Here is a 16,359-nt window from a genome sequence, read left to right as displayed (position 1 = left end):
CCACCTCAGTAACAGTGCCCGACTTCCCCCTGTCTCAGTTCATTTGTTGCTGAAACGCTCAGTCGTGTTTTTGGTACCTTTAAACTTGACCATTCCTTTTTTTAAATCAAATGTGTTTCATGAAATGTTGGTGTTGCTGGCAAGGTCTGCATTTGGTGCCTGTTCCTAATTGCCCTTGACAACTGAATGTCTTGCTAAGCCATTTTAGAGGGCAGTGAAGAGTCAAACACGTTGTTGTGGGTCTGGAGCTGGAGTCACGTGCAGGCCAGACCATTTAAGAACAAGAGATTTCCTTTGCTAAAGGACATTAGTGAACCAGACAGTGTGTTACAAAAAAATACTGATGGTAGTTTCATGGCACCATTAGTGAGACATGTTTTCAATTACAGATTTGAATATACTCCTGGCTGGTCTCTCACATTCTGCTCTTGGTAAACTTGAGGTCATCCAAAACGCAGCTGTCCGTATCTGAACTGATCCACATTGGCTTCCAGTCAGGCTATGACTCGAGTTTAAAATTCGAAATCTTGTATCTAGATCCCTTCATGGTATTGCTCCCTACCTATCTCTGTAATCTCCACCAGTCACACAATCCTCCAAGGTATCTGCACTCCTCTAATGCTGGCCTGTTCTGCATCCCTCATATTATTTGTTACACCACTTGCCATCGGGCCTTCAGCTGCCCAGGCCCGAAGTTTTGCAACATCCTCCCTTTACTTGTCAGCTTCTCCACCTCGCTACCCTCCTTTAAGACGCTCCTTCAAACCTACTTCTTTGTCCACGCTTTTGACCATCTGACTGAATATCTCCTGTTGTGTCTCGCTGGCATACTTTGTTTTATAATGCTCCTGTGAAGCACCATTTGATATTTTATCATGTTAAATGCGCTATATAAATATAACTGGTTGTTCATGTTTGCAGACAAGATTTGACATTAGCATATCTGTGTTGTTTGTGAGTTATTATCCCATGTTTATTGAACCAACAAATACTTTTCTCTGGGTTGTGACCTCCGGATTTTTTCTCAATGGAGATGTTCGACTGACGAGGCTCTCATTGGAGGGGTTACCCTATCTCTCCTTTTTAAACAGAAAATGCGTGTTACATTTCTAACCCTCCAGTTCCCTGTCAACGCTCACACATCCAAAGAGGATTGACAGATTCTGGCCACTGCCTCCGCTATTTCCACCGTTCTTGCTCTCAAATATTCCATCCGGAATGGATAATGTTCTACTTTGTCATGGTGCAAAAAGTGTTGGATTATAAGGGGTTAACTGAACCTGTTTGTTCAGTGAATGTAACTAATGTCAGCCTCCATGGACCTTAATTATGTCACTGAAGTGTTTTTCTCTTCTATTAATAAGAGACTCCTTTCTATGTGCTATGCCATGGTATCAGCCGAGCATCAACACCAGCACTAAAAGGGATCCGCAGGTCCAGGGAGAGAGAGAGAGAGAGAGAGAGAGAGAGAGAGGATAGATCAGAATCTGATCATAATAGTTTTGAATGCTACAACAATGGATCAGAATCTGAGAACAATAGATTGGAATGTTACAACAATGGACAGGAGTTTTGTTCCAACAATAGGCAGGACTTTATCCTGGGATCTTTATATTTTTTCTAAATATCATGATCAGCTTTCATTAGAATATCGGATGCAACTCGCACTTCGGATTATTCAATACTTTTACTATCCCATCCTCGCTATTGTTGGTGTCCCCGGTAAGTCTCACTCGATCCAGCTATTAATTTCATAAACCATGTGTAACGGCATTACTGTCCTGGTCAATTACATTGTCCTCCTTGTTGCTGCCGTTATTCCTCGAAAATCTTTATATCCAGATCTAATTTCTATAAAGCATTGCTACATGTATTGGAGCCCTTTGTATTTACTCAATCAACTCTGCTGCTTTGCTGCCCTGGTAACTCTTTATTTCCAGCTATGAGAGTTGTAAGTCCTGATTCATCGCAATATTGTACTTGTAATTTCAAATTTGGGACGGCTGTAGTCAGTGTAGATGTAGCACATCAAGGGGTAGAGTCAAGCCAGAACAGTATAATAGTAACATGGGAAATGAAGGTCAGACCATGGCAGGAACGGAGAGAGAGAAAACTCAAATCTTATACAATGCTAACAGTCAAAACTAGATGTTACAATGATGGCAAAAAAACGCTAAAGACTGTGTTCTGAATGCACTTAGCATTCATAAAAAATAGATGCACGTGTACATTGGCGTAAATAAATATGATCTGAAAGCAATTATAGAGACATAGCTGCAAGACGACAAGTGTTGTTTCCTAAATATTGAGGGTGATATGCCATTAAAGAAGAATATGGAGCGACGTAAAGGTGGAAGGGGAGCACTGTTAATCAAAGATGGCATTGGTGCCATAGTTAGAGGTGACCTTGGTTCATGAGATCAGAATGTAGAATCGGTTTGGGTGGAAATGAGAAATGGCAGGGGAAAAAGTCACTAGTGGGGGTGGTATACAGGCCTCTAACAGTAATCCCACTGTAGGGCAAATTATACATGAAGAAATATTGGTTGATTGTGATAAAGGAATGGTAATAATCATGGGTGATTTTAATCTACATATAAACTGGAAAAATCAGATCAGCAATAGTAGCCTGGATGATGAGTTCATAGAATAGATTCAAGATAGTTTCCTAGTGCAGCACGTTCAGCAACCAACCAGAGACCAGGTTATATTAGACTTGATAATGTGTAATGTAACAGGATTAATTAATAGCCTCAGAGCAAAGGCACCTCACGGTAGGAGAGATGACAATATGATTGAATTTGCCATCCAGTTTGAAAGAGAAAAGAGTGGGTCTAAGGCTATTATTTTAAACTTAAATAAGGGCAACTATGTGGGCATGGACGCTGAACTAGCTGAAGTGAACTGGGTTATTAGACTAGGAGGTAGATCAATAGAGAAGCAGTGGAAGACATTTAAGGGGATTTTTCAAAATGCTCAGCACAAGTTTATCCCTATTGGGAATATATATTCTGAGAGGAAGACCCACCATCCATGGATAACTAATGAAATTAAGGAAAGCATCGAACTTAAGGGGAAAAAAGCATATAATTGTGCAGATTGGTCAGAATATAAAGCACAACAGAGAATGACTAAAGGGTTAATCATGAGAAATATATTAAAGTATGAGAGGAAACTCACTTGAAATGTAAAATCAGATAGCAAGAGTTTCTACAGGTATTTGGAAAAGAAAAAAAGTAAGTAAAGTGATTGTTGATCCTCTGGAGAGTGAGAATGGTGAGTTCATAGTAGATAATAAGGAAATGGGGGATAAAATGAACACACATTTTGCTTCTGTCTTGATTACAGAACAAACATTCCAGTAATAGATATAAATCAGGAGGTGGAAGAAAGAGAGGAACCTGGGAAAATTACAGTCATCAGTGAAGTGGTACTCAGCAAACTGATGGAGCTGCGGATTTAAAGGCACCCGGGTCCTGATGGGCTGCAGGGTCTTAAAAGAGGTGGTTAACGAGGTCGGAGATGCGTTGTTGTTATTTTTATCAAAATTCGCTGGATTCATAAAAAGTTCCATTTGATCAGAAAGTAGCAAATATAACGTCTCGATTAAAGAAGTTGGGTCGGGAGGGGGGGGTGCCGGTGGCGGAGGGTGGGGGGTGGGGAGGTTGGGGGGTGGGTGCAGAAACACTGTAACTATAGGCCAGTTAGTTTGACGTCTATCGTGGGAAGTTATTAGAATCGATGATTCCGGAGGCTAGACCTGGGCACTCAGGAAAAGTCAAGGTAATCGGGAATAGTCGGATATTTGTGAAAGGGAAATAAACTAATTTATTGAAGTTTTTTGAAGGAGTAACATGCGCTGTGGACAGAGGGAAGCCAGTTTATGTACGGTTCTCGGATTTCCAGAAGGCATTTGATAAGGTGTCCATCAAAGGTATTGTGCAAGGTGGAGCTCATATGTCAGGGGTAACCCATCAGCATGGAGATAAAATTGGCTGGCTGGAAGAAAATAGAGAGTACATGTAAATTGGGCCTTTTCTGATTGGTCGGGTGTGACCAGTGGAGTCCCGAAGGGGTCTATGCTGGGGCCTCAATCTTTTACAATTGATATCAATGACTTCGGAGAGTGATGCCATGGTAGCTAAATTTGTAGATGACACAAATGTAGGGTGGAAACGTTGCTGTGACGAGAATATAAGGAGGTTGCAGAACGATACAGGTTGAGTGAGTAGGTAAAAATCTGAAAGATAGAATATAATGTGGGAAAATGTGAAGTTGTTCACTTTGGCAGGATGGATAAAAAGGCGGTGTATTACTAATATGGAGAACGAATGCACAATTCCGAGTCGCAGAGGGATCTAGGTGTTCTAGTACTGGAGTTGCAAAAAGTTAGCATGCAAGTACAGCAAGTCATAAAGAAGGCTAATGGAATGTTATCCTTTATTACGAGAGGAGTTGAAAATAAAAATAAGGATGTTATGCTTCATGTATACAGGGCATTGGTGAGACCACATCTCGAATACTGTGTGCAGTTTTGATCTCTTTATTTAAGGAAGGATGCAAATGCATTGGAGGTGGTTCATGTGAGCTTTACTGGATTGATACCTGGAATGAGCGGGTTGTCTTCTGAGGAAAGGTTGGATAGAATGGGTTTGTTTTGACTGGAATTTAGAAGATTGAGGGGAGACTTGCTAGAAGTATATAAGATCCTGAACGGTCTTGAAAAGGCGGATGAGGAAAGGATGTTCCCTCTTATCCAGAACTAGAGGGCACTGTTGTAAAATTAGGAGTCGCACACTTAGGACAGAGATGAGGAGATTTTTTTTTTCTTTCAGAGGGGTGTGCAGCTTTGGAACTCTCTGCCTTAGAAGGTGGCGGAGGCGGGTCATTAAATATTTTTCAGGCGGAGGTAGATAGATTCTTGTTGGGCAAGAGAATCAAAGGTTATCGGGGGTACATGGGAGTGAGGAATTCGATACACAAACAGATCTTCTTGAATGGTGGAGCAGGCTTGAAAGGCTGAATGGCCTACGTCTGCTCCTAACTCATATGTTCTTGTGCCATTGGACTCCATCACCAAATCCACGACCTACCCGTGAACTGCATACACCAGCCTGGCAAAAGTCTGAGGCTGAATTAGACTGTAAGCAACCTGCGTATTCTCCCACCCATCTCCATCTGTGCCTCAGCCCATCTGCTATATAAGCCCTTATCCATGTCATTGTTAAATCCACACTTGACTGTTTAAGTTCCTCCACGGCCTCATCTCTCCAATTAGTCCCACTCACCTGTCAATTTCCGATATTCCGACAATTCTTTTGCCTTCAACATTTTTTTTCCATTTCTCTTTCAAAGTGAATTTCTTTTCCTCTGTATCCGACCCTTGTCGTGATTGTCACCTCCATGGTACTACCGGTGCCAGAACTCTGGAAAGCCTGGATCAATAAAACAGTACGAGTTGATCTGCCAGCCACCTCCACCCTGTAACTTTCCAAAACGATTTTCTCTTTCCCTTTCTATCTTCCCCGCGTGTGATTTTTGGCAGTACGGGGCCCCTGGTGCCGATACTGTGGAGGCCTGGATCCATAAAATGAGTGCATCTACACAGCCGTCCACTGCTAGTGCGACCTGCACAGTGTCCCATGCTGGGCATAGCTCTAGCCTGGACATAAAAATCATGTGTTGTTAGTGTGAGGAGATGTTTGAACGTGTCATCAGTGCACTAGTCTGAAAACTTTATTGCACCTCTTTGTAACTTGGTCTGTGTGTGTCCACTGACTGACTGTGTTAGTCACTTTCAGCTGAACCTTTGCTCAGCAGCACGAGGATCACCTCCAGCGTTATTTAAAAGGATCTGACAACCAACTTGTAGGTGAGGAGCATTTGAATTATTTCTACTATTGTAAAGTGAGTGGAGCTGCTGTGGATGTTTTGCTGGAGGTTGAGTTATGAGCTGCTGCAGATATTCAGGGAGGTCAGGGGATTTGGTGATCCAACTCTGGACGAGGTATGGGGACTGTAGTTACATGTCTCTGGGTCTGACACATGGCCACCAAATGGAGAAGAGGCTGCAGAGAGGGGAAGCTCTGTAAAGAGGGAGGAAGAGGGGGGCTCTGCCGCACCCATCCAGGGCTCTCCAGGGAACGTTACTTACCGACAGCTAACCCAGGAGCAGTGTGTGAGACAACTCTGATTCATATCCATGGAGAGTCATTTTGTCATACAATCATTTACGTTACAGAACGAGACCATTCAGCCCATCGAGTACATGACAGCTCTCTGTGGAACAATTCATCAAGTCCCACTCCCTCGCTCCATCCCCGCAGCCTTCAGGTGCCCATACGTTTCCTTTTGAAAACATTGATTTTCTCCCCCTGCACCACACTCATGGACAAAGAGATCAAGGTCGTTACCACCTGCTGCATGAACAAAAATCTTCCTCATATTCTCTCTGTATCGCTATGTCCAACCTGACAATCTATGACCCCTACTCCATGTGCAATCGGTTAATGAGGAAGTGGTGGTGAAGTGGTAATGTGATTGGACTAGTAATCTAGAAACTCCTGGCCGTGCTCTGGGGAAATCTGTTCAAATACCACGATGGCAGAATTCAATTGATGCATCTAGAGTTATAAAGTTATCCTAATGTGAAAATGAAACCATTCTCAATGGTTATACAAATCCAACGAGAACAGCCATGCCCTTTCGGGAAGGAAATCTACTTTCCTTACGTGGTATAGCCTGCATTTGATTCCGGACCCACAGTAAGTGGTTGACTCTTAAATGGCTGAGCAAGTCACTCAGTTCATCGGCAATGCTGCCCTGTTTACACTCATGAAAGTATCAAGAATGAGAGGGCACAGATCTAAGGTAATAAAAAATATAAAGTGCTGGGAAAACTCAGGAGGTCTAGCAGTATCTATGAAGGGAGAAGAAGATCTGCTGAGTATTTCTGGCACTTGCTTTTTACTTTCAGATTTCCAGCATCGAATGTATTTTGGTTTACAGATTTAAGGTAATTGGCAAAAGAAAAAATGGCAACATGAGAAAGTAAATCATGCAGTGAGTGGTTAGGATATCGAGAGTGCGATGGAGTCAGCGTCAATCGAAGCATTCAAAAGGGAATGACATAGTTACCAGAAAAGGAAGAATGCACAGGAATATGGGGAGAAAGGGGCGAAATACCCCGAAGTGAAATGTTCACTTGGAAAATCGGACCAGACACGGTGGGCTGAGAGGACAGCAGGTTCGTGTTACACGGAGCCACTGCCACTCCCATGGGGTGACATATCAGCAATCCTCGTAATCTACTCGATCACACATTGCTGGATTGTTGTCAGAGCCTGAAAACCCCTTTGAGCAATGAGATCCACAGCCACGATGGCAGCCGCAACGATCCTGCATGGCAGCAAGCATGGATCTCATGACTTCAGTCACATCTTCTACTGCAGCACTAAAATGTTGGGTGTCTGCCATCTGTGCTGCAGTGAAAGCTGAGACAATGGCCACCAGACGCTTTATCATGGCTGGGTCCTGTCATGTTGTCATGGAGTTACCGACCACTTCCACAGGGGAAAGAATGGATTCAAACTCTGTGCAATGTCCTGTATCATGTTGGAGCCGGACTCCTCCATGCTCCTTGACAGTGACAACAAACTGTCTGAGAGGCCTGTCAATGCATACAACATCTTAGTGTGCACGCCCGTTAATATTCTCCTGTTTGCTGCTCCAGCAATGATCTCATCTGAGGCCCGTGTATTATAACTTTTATCTGACCTTGCCTCTGTTGAACGAGTGTATGAAGTACACTTTCCCTCGACCTGTCCGCAGCCCATTAGTGCTCGGCGAATCTCACGTGTAAATTCAGCCTCGATACCCGTCTCTCAGGTTCACGCAGTGTGAATCTTAGAGCTGATGGCTGCGAATGTCAAACCAAATGATGGGGCTTCACCATCAGTGCTGTGCTGCTGCTCTCTGCTCCCTCTCTCTGTCTCCTGGAGCTGCTGTGACTAGAAAGTGGAACAGTTTTTGGATATCATTGGACAGTATAAAATCATAAGAGGAGAGTTGAGGTGTGGGATTAGGGTGGGATGGAAAGCAGAACGTCCATAGTCCCACCATCTGCAGCTTCCACATCATCCCAGAAAGCAGGATGAGTGTGAGATTGGAGTTCAGAAAAGGCATAAAGCAGGAACATAGCGTCTTCCTGAACAATCTTGGTGATGCCAGATGCTACGAGCCAGCCTCATACGCAGTTAGGCACCTGTTGAGTCTACTGGCAGTAGGCAGAACAAGTCACCAAGGGCGGCATATGGAATCCATGGAAATGAGGAGGCAGCATGAAGATTGTCTGTCATCTGACTCAACAGGAAAAGGCGCAGGAAAATCACGAATCACAATCCATAGGCTTGGATAGAAGCACAAACATGCCTTTCCCTCCTTCTCTATTTTCCATTCTCTCTTTTGTCCCCTCACCCTCTAGTTTACATTTTCTGTCTCGTGCTCATAAAAAACAGAGATTAGTGCAACACAGAATGGGTTGTGGTTATTGAGGGTTAACCATCCAGGACAACACGGTAAGATTTCTTCAGGTTGATGTCCTGGGCACAACCATCTTCAGCTGCTTCATCTATGAGCTTCCTTCAATCATAAGTTCAGAAGTCGGGATGTTCGCTGATGATTGCACAATGTTGAGCACCATTAGCGACCGCTCAGATACTGAAGCAGACCGTGAGGAAATGCAGCAAGAACTGGACAATATCCAGGCTTGGGCTGATAAGTGGCAAGTAACACTCGCGCCACACAAGTGCCAGGCAATGACCATCTCCAACAAGATCGAATCCCACCATCTCCTCTTGTCATTCAATGGTGTTACGATCGTTACTAATCCCCCAATATCAACATCCTAGGGGCTAATATTGACCAGAAACTGAACTGGAGTAGCCATATAAATACCATGGCGACACGAGTAGGTCAGAGGCTAGGAATCCTGCGGCGAGTAACTCATCTCCTGACTCGCCAAACCCTGTCCACAATCGACAAGGCACAAGTCAGGAGTGTGATGGAATACTCTCCACTTGCCTGGATGGGTGCAGCTGCAACAATACTCAAGAAACTCGTCACCATCCAGAACAACGTTTGATTGACATCCCATCCACTAGCATTCACTCGGTCCACCACCGACGCACAGTGGCAACAGTGTGTACCATCTAAAAGATGCACTGCAGCCACGCACCAAGGCTCCTTGGACAGCACCTTTCAAACCTGCGACCTCTACCAAATAGAAGGACAAGGGCAGCAGATGCATGAGAACACCACCAGCTGCAATTTCCCCTCCAAGTCACACACCGTCCTGACTTGGAACCAAATCGCCATTGCTTCATTGTCGCTCGGTGATAAGCCTGGAACTCCCTTCCTAACAGCACTGTTGGTGTAACTACCTCACAGGGACTACAGCGGTTCAAGAAGGCAGCTCACCACCGACTTCTCAAGGGCAATGAGGGATGGGAAATAAATGCTGGGTTGGCCAGCGTTACCCACATCACATGAATGAATAAACCAAATACTCAGAACTGATGAAAGACCACAGATCTGAAACATTACTTCTGTTTCATTCTTTACAGATGCTGACAGAAATGCTGACTATCTCCAGCACTTTCTGTTTGTATCTCACGCACTTGTTGTGCCAATTAAACATTGAGCAGATTTCAACTATTGTGTTCAGTCCACATTCTCTAACTAACGACTCTATCGCTCTTCCGGAGAACTGTGTGAGACCAAACCAGACTCTTCGCAAACTTGGTGCCATATTTAACCCCAAGATGAGCTTCTGACCACATATCTGCACTTTCACAAAAATGGGCAATTTCCAGCTCTGTAACTCCTGTGAGTTTACTCCTGTCTCGGCTCCTCTGCTCAAAACCCTCCTTCATGCTTTTGTTACCTCCAGACTGGACAATTCCAATGCCCTCCTGCTGATCTCCCACAATCTACTCCCTGTAAACTTCAGGTAACCCAAAATTCCGCTGCTGTTCTCTTAACTCACAGCAACTCCCGTTCATCAATCACTCCTGTGCTCGCTGCCCTAGCTTGACTGTCGATCAAGAAACGTCTTGATTTTAAAACTCTCATCCTTATTTTCAAGTTCCTCCATGACCTCCCCACACCCTGTCCATGAGGGTCCATTGTTGCTCGACCGTCAAGTGATCTTGCTGGGAGCTGAAGGGGCCGAAGATGACCTTCCAACCGACAGGCCAAATGAAGACAATAAGGTCCTCCCCCGCCCCTGTTGGGATCTAACCAGTGTTGTGGGTCGTGGGGTGGGGGGGTCTCTGCCACGTGGGGAGGGTGAATTGTAAAATAGGGCATGGGGGGTTTCCCTCATCCATTGGCAATTTGCGGCCCGCGGAGGCCCTGCCCAGGAAACACCGAACTTCTCAGGACTTCTCTCCCCTGGGCGTTATAACCAGCCCTCCAATTCCCCTTGCCCGGGCCTTCCAGATTGGCCCTGGTGACGTTGCCTCGCTCACCTTTGGGTCCGGGTTCCAGCGTTGGGCCTGGTCCAAGACCTGTGCAGTACCGGCAGTGGCCACCAATCCAACTGATGGCGCTGAAACTGTGTCTGCAATGGCCATCAGATCATACTTAGTTATTTCTATTTGCACTCTCAGTTCAGCTGTTTTGTTTCAAATACTTTGTGCATTCAGATACAGAGTCTTTTGTTCTGTCATTTTATTACTTTTGTAACCTCTAGCCTTATCTGTTGATTTAGTCTTAGGTTTGCCTAATCCAGATATTATTACCTTTGAGGTTCTGCTTCTTAATTTGGTGCCTAGTTCCTCATACTAACTATGCAAAACCTCTTTTCTTGTCATACCTATGTTTTTGGTACCGACATGGACCACGACGGCTGGATCCTCCTCTCCAGCCCTGAGCAAATGTCCCAAACCCTGGCACCGTGCAGGCAACATTGCCGTCTGGGCTCTCGCTCTTTGCTGCACAGAACAGTTTCAATCCCCCGAACAATACTGTCCCCTACTACTACTGAATTCCTTTAATCTCCCTCCACTTGAATGGCTTCCTATACCATGGTGCCATGATCAGCTTTCTCATCCACCCTGAATTCCCCCTCTCTTCCAAACAAGCTGAAAGAACCTCAAACCTGTTGGACAATCGCAAAGGCTGAGGCTCCTGCACTCCGGCCCTCTGGGTCCCCTGACCTGCCTCAGCTGCAGCCACACGCCCTTGTCCCTGACCACTGACCAAATCAGAAGACCCTATCCTAAGGGATGTGACCGCTTCCTGGTGCAAAATGTCCAGGTAACTTACCCCCTCCCTGGTGTGTCACAGTGTCTGCATCTCGGACTCCAGTTCAATAACTCAGAGCTGAAGCTTTTCGAGCTGCAAACAGTTACAGCAGACGTGTTTGCCCTGGATCACACTGGCATCCAAGAGCTCCCACATGCTGCAGCTGTGACACATCACCTGTGCTAACATTCTTAATGTGTTTCAATTAACTACTTAATTATTTTATTCAATAATTTAATTTATTTCCCTTTTTTAATATATTTTATTATATATTTTATTAAGCTTACCACTAGTTCCACTACTATATTAAACGTTAGGAATAAAATGGACCTAAATCTCTTCGGGGGTATTCACCAAACAGGTAGTTTCTTCCCAAACCAATCATCTACCTGCTTGCCTATGATGTTTGATTCTCTGTTTGATTTAAATCAAATTCAAGTGAAAGCTTACCTCTACACGTACCCCAGTGGCTCTCTGTTTCCCTGCTCTCACTGCTGATTGTGACCACACTATGATGTCACCTTTCAATATTTTCCTGCTCCGCTCCCGCTGCTGGCGCCATGCTCCCCTCTCTCTCCGATCCCGCTGGGCTCCTCTCTCTCTCCGATCCTACTGCTGGCACCCTGCTCCCCTCTCTCTCCACTCCCGCCGTGCTCCTCTCTCTCTCTCTGATCCCGTTGTGCTCCTCTCTCTCTCTCTGCTCCCGCCATGCGCCTCTCTCTCTCTGATCCCGTCGTGTCCTTTCTCTCACTCTGCTCCCACCAGGCTCCTCTCTCTCTCTCTCCGATCCCGCCGTGCTCCACTCTCTCTCTCTCTACTCCCGCCATGCTCCTCTCTCTCCCCCCGATCCCGCCGTGCTCCTCTCTCTATTTCTGCTCCCGCCTTGCTCCTCTCTCTCCCCGATCCCGCCGTGCTCCTCTCTCTCTCTACTCCCGCCATGCTCCTCTCACTCTCCCCGATCCCGCCAGCCTCCTCTCTCTCTCTCCGATCCCGCCGCGCTCCTCTCTCTCTCTCTACTCCAGCCAGGCTCCTCTCTCTCCCCCCGATCCCGCTGTGCTCCTCTCTCTATTTCTGCTCCCGCCGTGCTCCTCTCTCTCCCTGATCCCGCCCTGCTCCTCTCTCTCTAGCTCTGTCTCCGGTCTCAGTCTCTGGGAATTTGGCGTTTTTTTAAACCTCCACTCCCGCCGTGCTCCTCTCTGTCTCGCTCTGTCTCCGGTCTCCCGGAGTTCAACTGAGGCCTTTAAGTGGAATTACACAAGCGATTGGTGGAAGCCCCACCACTTATGCAGGCTACCCAGTAAAACAAGGCAGCCACCCTTAGGGAGTGGGAGAGTCGTCCTCCGTGTGTAATCTATGGCCTGTGGATGGGCCCCTTGCAGCCAAGGCCAACTCTTCGTTAAACACCCCTGCGCTGACCGACCACCCTCACCCACATTCCAAGGGCGACGGACTGGCGCCTGTGACCCACCACACTTATCTGGGGTTTGGGAATCCAAGGCTTCTCCTGGTCCCAGTCCTGGTGTAGTACCCAGCAATGGCTCCCGCTCCCTGACTGGCCCTTTTAATCAATCTCAATTGTGGTCTGTGGCTCCAGCGATGACCATGCACCCAGGAAGGTGCACTGTGGGCAGTTTCTCCTCCTCTGTGGCTATCTCAGTTGCCCTGACACAGAAACCTGGGGTGTGGTTCTCCAGGATGGCAATGGTCTCACACCTATTCTTGTACTGGCAGTGCCCACCCCACACTTCCTTACAGGCCCAGGAGACAGTGCCACACTGATCTTTGTTGTGGGTGTCCAGCGATGGTTATGGTCCCATCCAGCTGAAGTACGTCAGTGGCCCCCATTCCCTTACTGATCCCGGTTAACCCACCATACTTATCTGAGATACTACCCAGGTCTTGGGTAGTACTGACAGTGGCCGCCGGTCTCTGACTGGTCCTGAAGCCTCGCCACACTTACCTAGGGTGTGGGGCTCCAGCAGTACATCTGGTTCCAGGCCTGGTGTAGCACCAGATGTTGGCCCCATTCCCTGACTGCCACCCCCCCACCACCGAAACCGCTACACTGCTCCGGGGTCTGGGACTCCAGGATAGTCCAGGTCCCAGAACTGTAGTAGATCTGGAAGTGGTCCCCACTTGATGACCGGCCCCAATGACCCCAAAACACCTTTCTTGGTTCCATGCTGTGGAAAAGTGGGCGCAGGTTCGGGCCTGGTGTAGTACCAGCAGTGCCTACCCCTTCCCTCGTAGCTACCCCATTCCCTGACATGCCCTGGTGACCTCGCCAACTTACTTGGGTTATAGTGAACCTGCAGTGCTCCCAGACCTGCTATAGTACAGGCAGCATCACACGCTCCCTGACTGGCTGCCACATCCGTCACCACACATATCTGAAGTTCAGGTATCCCTCACAGGTCCTGGTCCCAGGCTGGCTTATTACTGGCAGTAGCCCCCACTGTCTGACCGGCCCCTCTGTCCTTATCACACTTACCTGGGTTACATGAATCCAGCGATGGTACTGGTCCCAGGCCTGGTGTGGTCCCAGCTGTACCCCCCGCCACCCCCACCCCCATTTCCACTCGCTGACTGGCCCCGGTGTCTTCGCCACACGTACTTGAGTTCTGGGGCTCCAGCGATATTCCTAGTCCAGAGCCCAGTGTGTTACTGGCAATGCCCCCCCCCCCACTCGTTGATTGCCCTCAGAAACCGCATCACACTTACCTGAGGTCCAGGAACTCCAGCAATGTTCCTGCCCCCAGTTCTGGTGTGTTGGTGGCAGTGACCCCACTCGCTGACAGGTTCCAGTTTTGTCGCTACACTTGCCTGGGGTCTGGGTCTCCAGTCATGGCTCTGGTCCGAGGCCTGGTGTATTACTGGCAGTGGTCCTACTCCCTGACCGGCTATAGTGTTCTTGCCACACCTACCTGAGTTGAGGCTTTGCAGTCACAGTCCTGCCCTGGCCTCAGGCCGAGTGTGTTACCGGCAGCGACCCCGACTATCTGACTGGCAGTGGTGTCCACACTTACCTCGGGTCCAGACCTCCAACGATGTTCCTGCACCCAGGCCTGGTTTAATACTGGCAGTTGCACTGCTCCCGGTGGCTTTGCTGATACTACTGAGCGGCTGGCCCTCTGCGTGTTCAGCAGCCGTGTCAGGCGGGGTCCCCATCCTTAAAGTAATGTGGACCACGGCACCAGGCAGTAAATGGCTTGAACACCATTGAATTACGCTGGTTCCGGCTTCTGAATTGCCAAGGTGTGGTCCCCCTCACAGCTTCGTCAGTAACCCGGCTGGCTCTAGTAACTTCAGCTCCCTGTCTCCAGCAGAAATCCCGGTCTCTGCCATAATCATTAGATGCATACTGAAAGCAGTAACAAATGTGCACATATCACCCCGAACTCTTTCCAACAGTTGTTTTCACTTCCAACCTAATGTATAATTTCATGATCATTTACCTTGTTTACAGCTAACTTAGTGACGATTGAGATTATTTGTTTCCAAGATGTTTCAGTGGACTCATTTCCAATTATTGTTTGAAAATAATAGAATTCCATGTTGCCTGTCACAGGTGAGGGTGTGTCTCAGTCAATTGCACATTTAGGTTTCTACACAAGAGAAAGGTGCTGCAGAACCTGCAAATCTGAAATAAAACCAGAAAATGCTGGAAATATTCAGCAGCTCTGGCAGCATCTGTGGAGAGAGAAACAGATTTAATGTTTCAGGTCAATGACCCTTCATGAGAACTGGGAGAGATTAGAGACGGAACAGTTTACAAACCAGACAAGGAAGGAATGAAGTGGAGGATCATGATCAACATTAAGTTTAACAATTTTAATGTCATTTTTTGTCATTTAATCTCTCTAGGCTTCCACCGTATGACAGACCTTCCCGCTTGTTCTTTGACATCCAATTATTTCAGTGCATCACTGGTTACAGGAACACATTTGTTAATCTCAATATGTCCTCAATCAAACTGGTAAGTTGCATCGAGCCTGATATTGAATTGTTCTGTTTATTTCCCTTCCTCACAGTTAACTTGCTGGCGATCGGAATCCTGTCTCGGGAAAAGTGTGGTCTCTCCAAATGTGTCACTCGCTACCTGGTGGCCATGTCTGCGGCGGATCTACTGACCATTATCCTCGACCTGATATTGAGGCACATTCCAATTGTTTATAAGAAACAGTTTCAGTTCCTGATGTTTTCCGTCCGGACTTGTAATATCCACGCCGTCCTGCTTTATGCAGCCACAGACTGTTCTGTCTGGTTCACCGTCACTTTCACCTTTGATCGATTTGTGGCCATTTGTTGCCAGAAGCTGAAAAGTAAATATTGTAGCGAGAAAACGGCGGCTGTGGTTCTGGGAACAGTGACTGTGGTGAGCGGTTTAAAGAACATCTTTTGGTATTTCATGTTAACAGATTGGTATTGGCTGTATAACGAACCCTGGTTTTGTGCGATAGCAGGGGATGTTCGATCCTCTCTGATCTGGGGAACAATAGAGTTCCTCCACAACATTTTAACCCCGGGGGTCGCATTTGTACTGATTTTGCTGCTCAATGCTGTCACCGTCAGATACATTTTAGTGAGCAGCAGATCACGCAGGAGACTTCGGGCTCACAGCAGTGGGGAGAGTCGCAGAGATCCAGAGATGAAGAGCCGAAGGAAATCTATCATTTTGCTGTTAGCTATCTCGGCCAATTTCATGCTGTTATGGGCAGTGTTCATGGTGTATTCGATATGGTGGCGGATGTGGTGGTTTGGGTATAGGTCTGTAATACTACCTAAGTTTCTGCGGGAATTAGGCTTCATGCTGCAGCTCCTGAGTTGCTGCACAAACACTGTGATTTATGCCGTGACCCAGACTCAGTTCAGGCAGCAATTGAAGATTGCGCTGAAACATCCATTTCAGCTGAATCATTGCCTATTTCCAGCAGCTGCGAAACGGTGCCTGCCGCTATGGTGACAGATCGGGGCGGGGCCTGTCGCTATGGTGACAGATCGGGGCGGGGCCTGTCGCTATGGTGACAGATCGGGGCGGGGCCTGTCGCTATG

The 16,359-nt window shown here is 47.0% G+C and overlaps 1 protein-coding gene across 1 annotated transcript; it reads left to right on the top strand.

Moving 5' to 3' along the window:
- Positions 1-1,517: 1,517 nt before the first annotated feature.
- Positions 1,518-16,270, top strand: LOC137356426 (probable G-protein coupled receptor 139). Its single transcript, XM_068022318.1, has 2 exons — positions 1,518-1,722; positions 15,339-16,270. The coding sequence occupies exons 1-2, from the start codon at positions 1,518-1,520 to the stop codon at positions 16,268-16,270; spliced, it is 1,137 nt and encodes a 378-aa protein (XP_067878419.1).
- Positions 16,271-16,359: the final 89 nt, after the last annotated feature.

Source organism: Heterodontus francisci, chromosome 45 (assembly GCF_036365525.1).
Source record: "Heterodontus francisci isolate sHetFra1 chromosome 45, sHetFra1.hap1, whole genome shotgun sequence".
Lineage (NCBI taxonomy): Eukaryota > Metazoa > Chordata > Chondrichthyes > Heterodontiformes > Heterodontidae > Heterodontus > Heterodontus francisci.
This window is presented reverse-complemented; position numbering and strand designations above follow the sequence as displayed.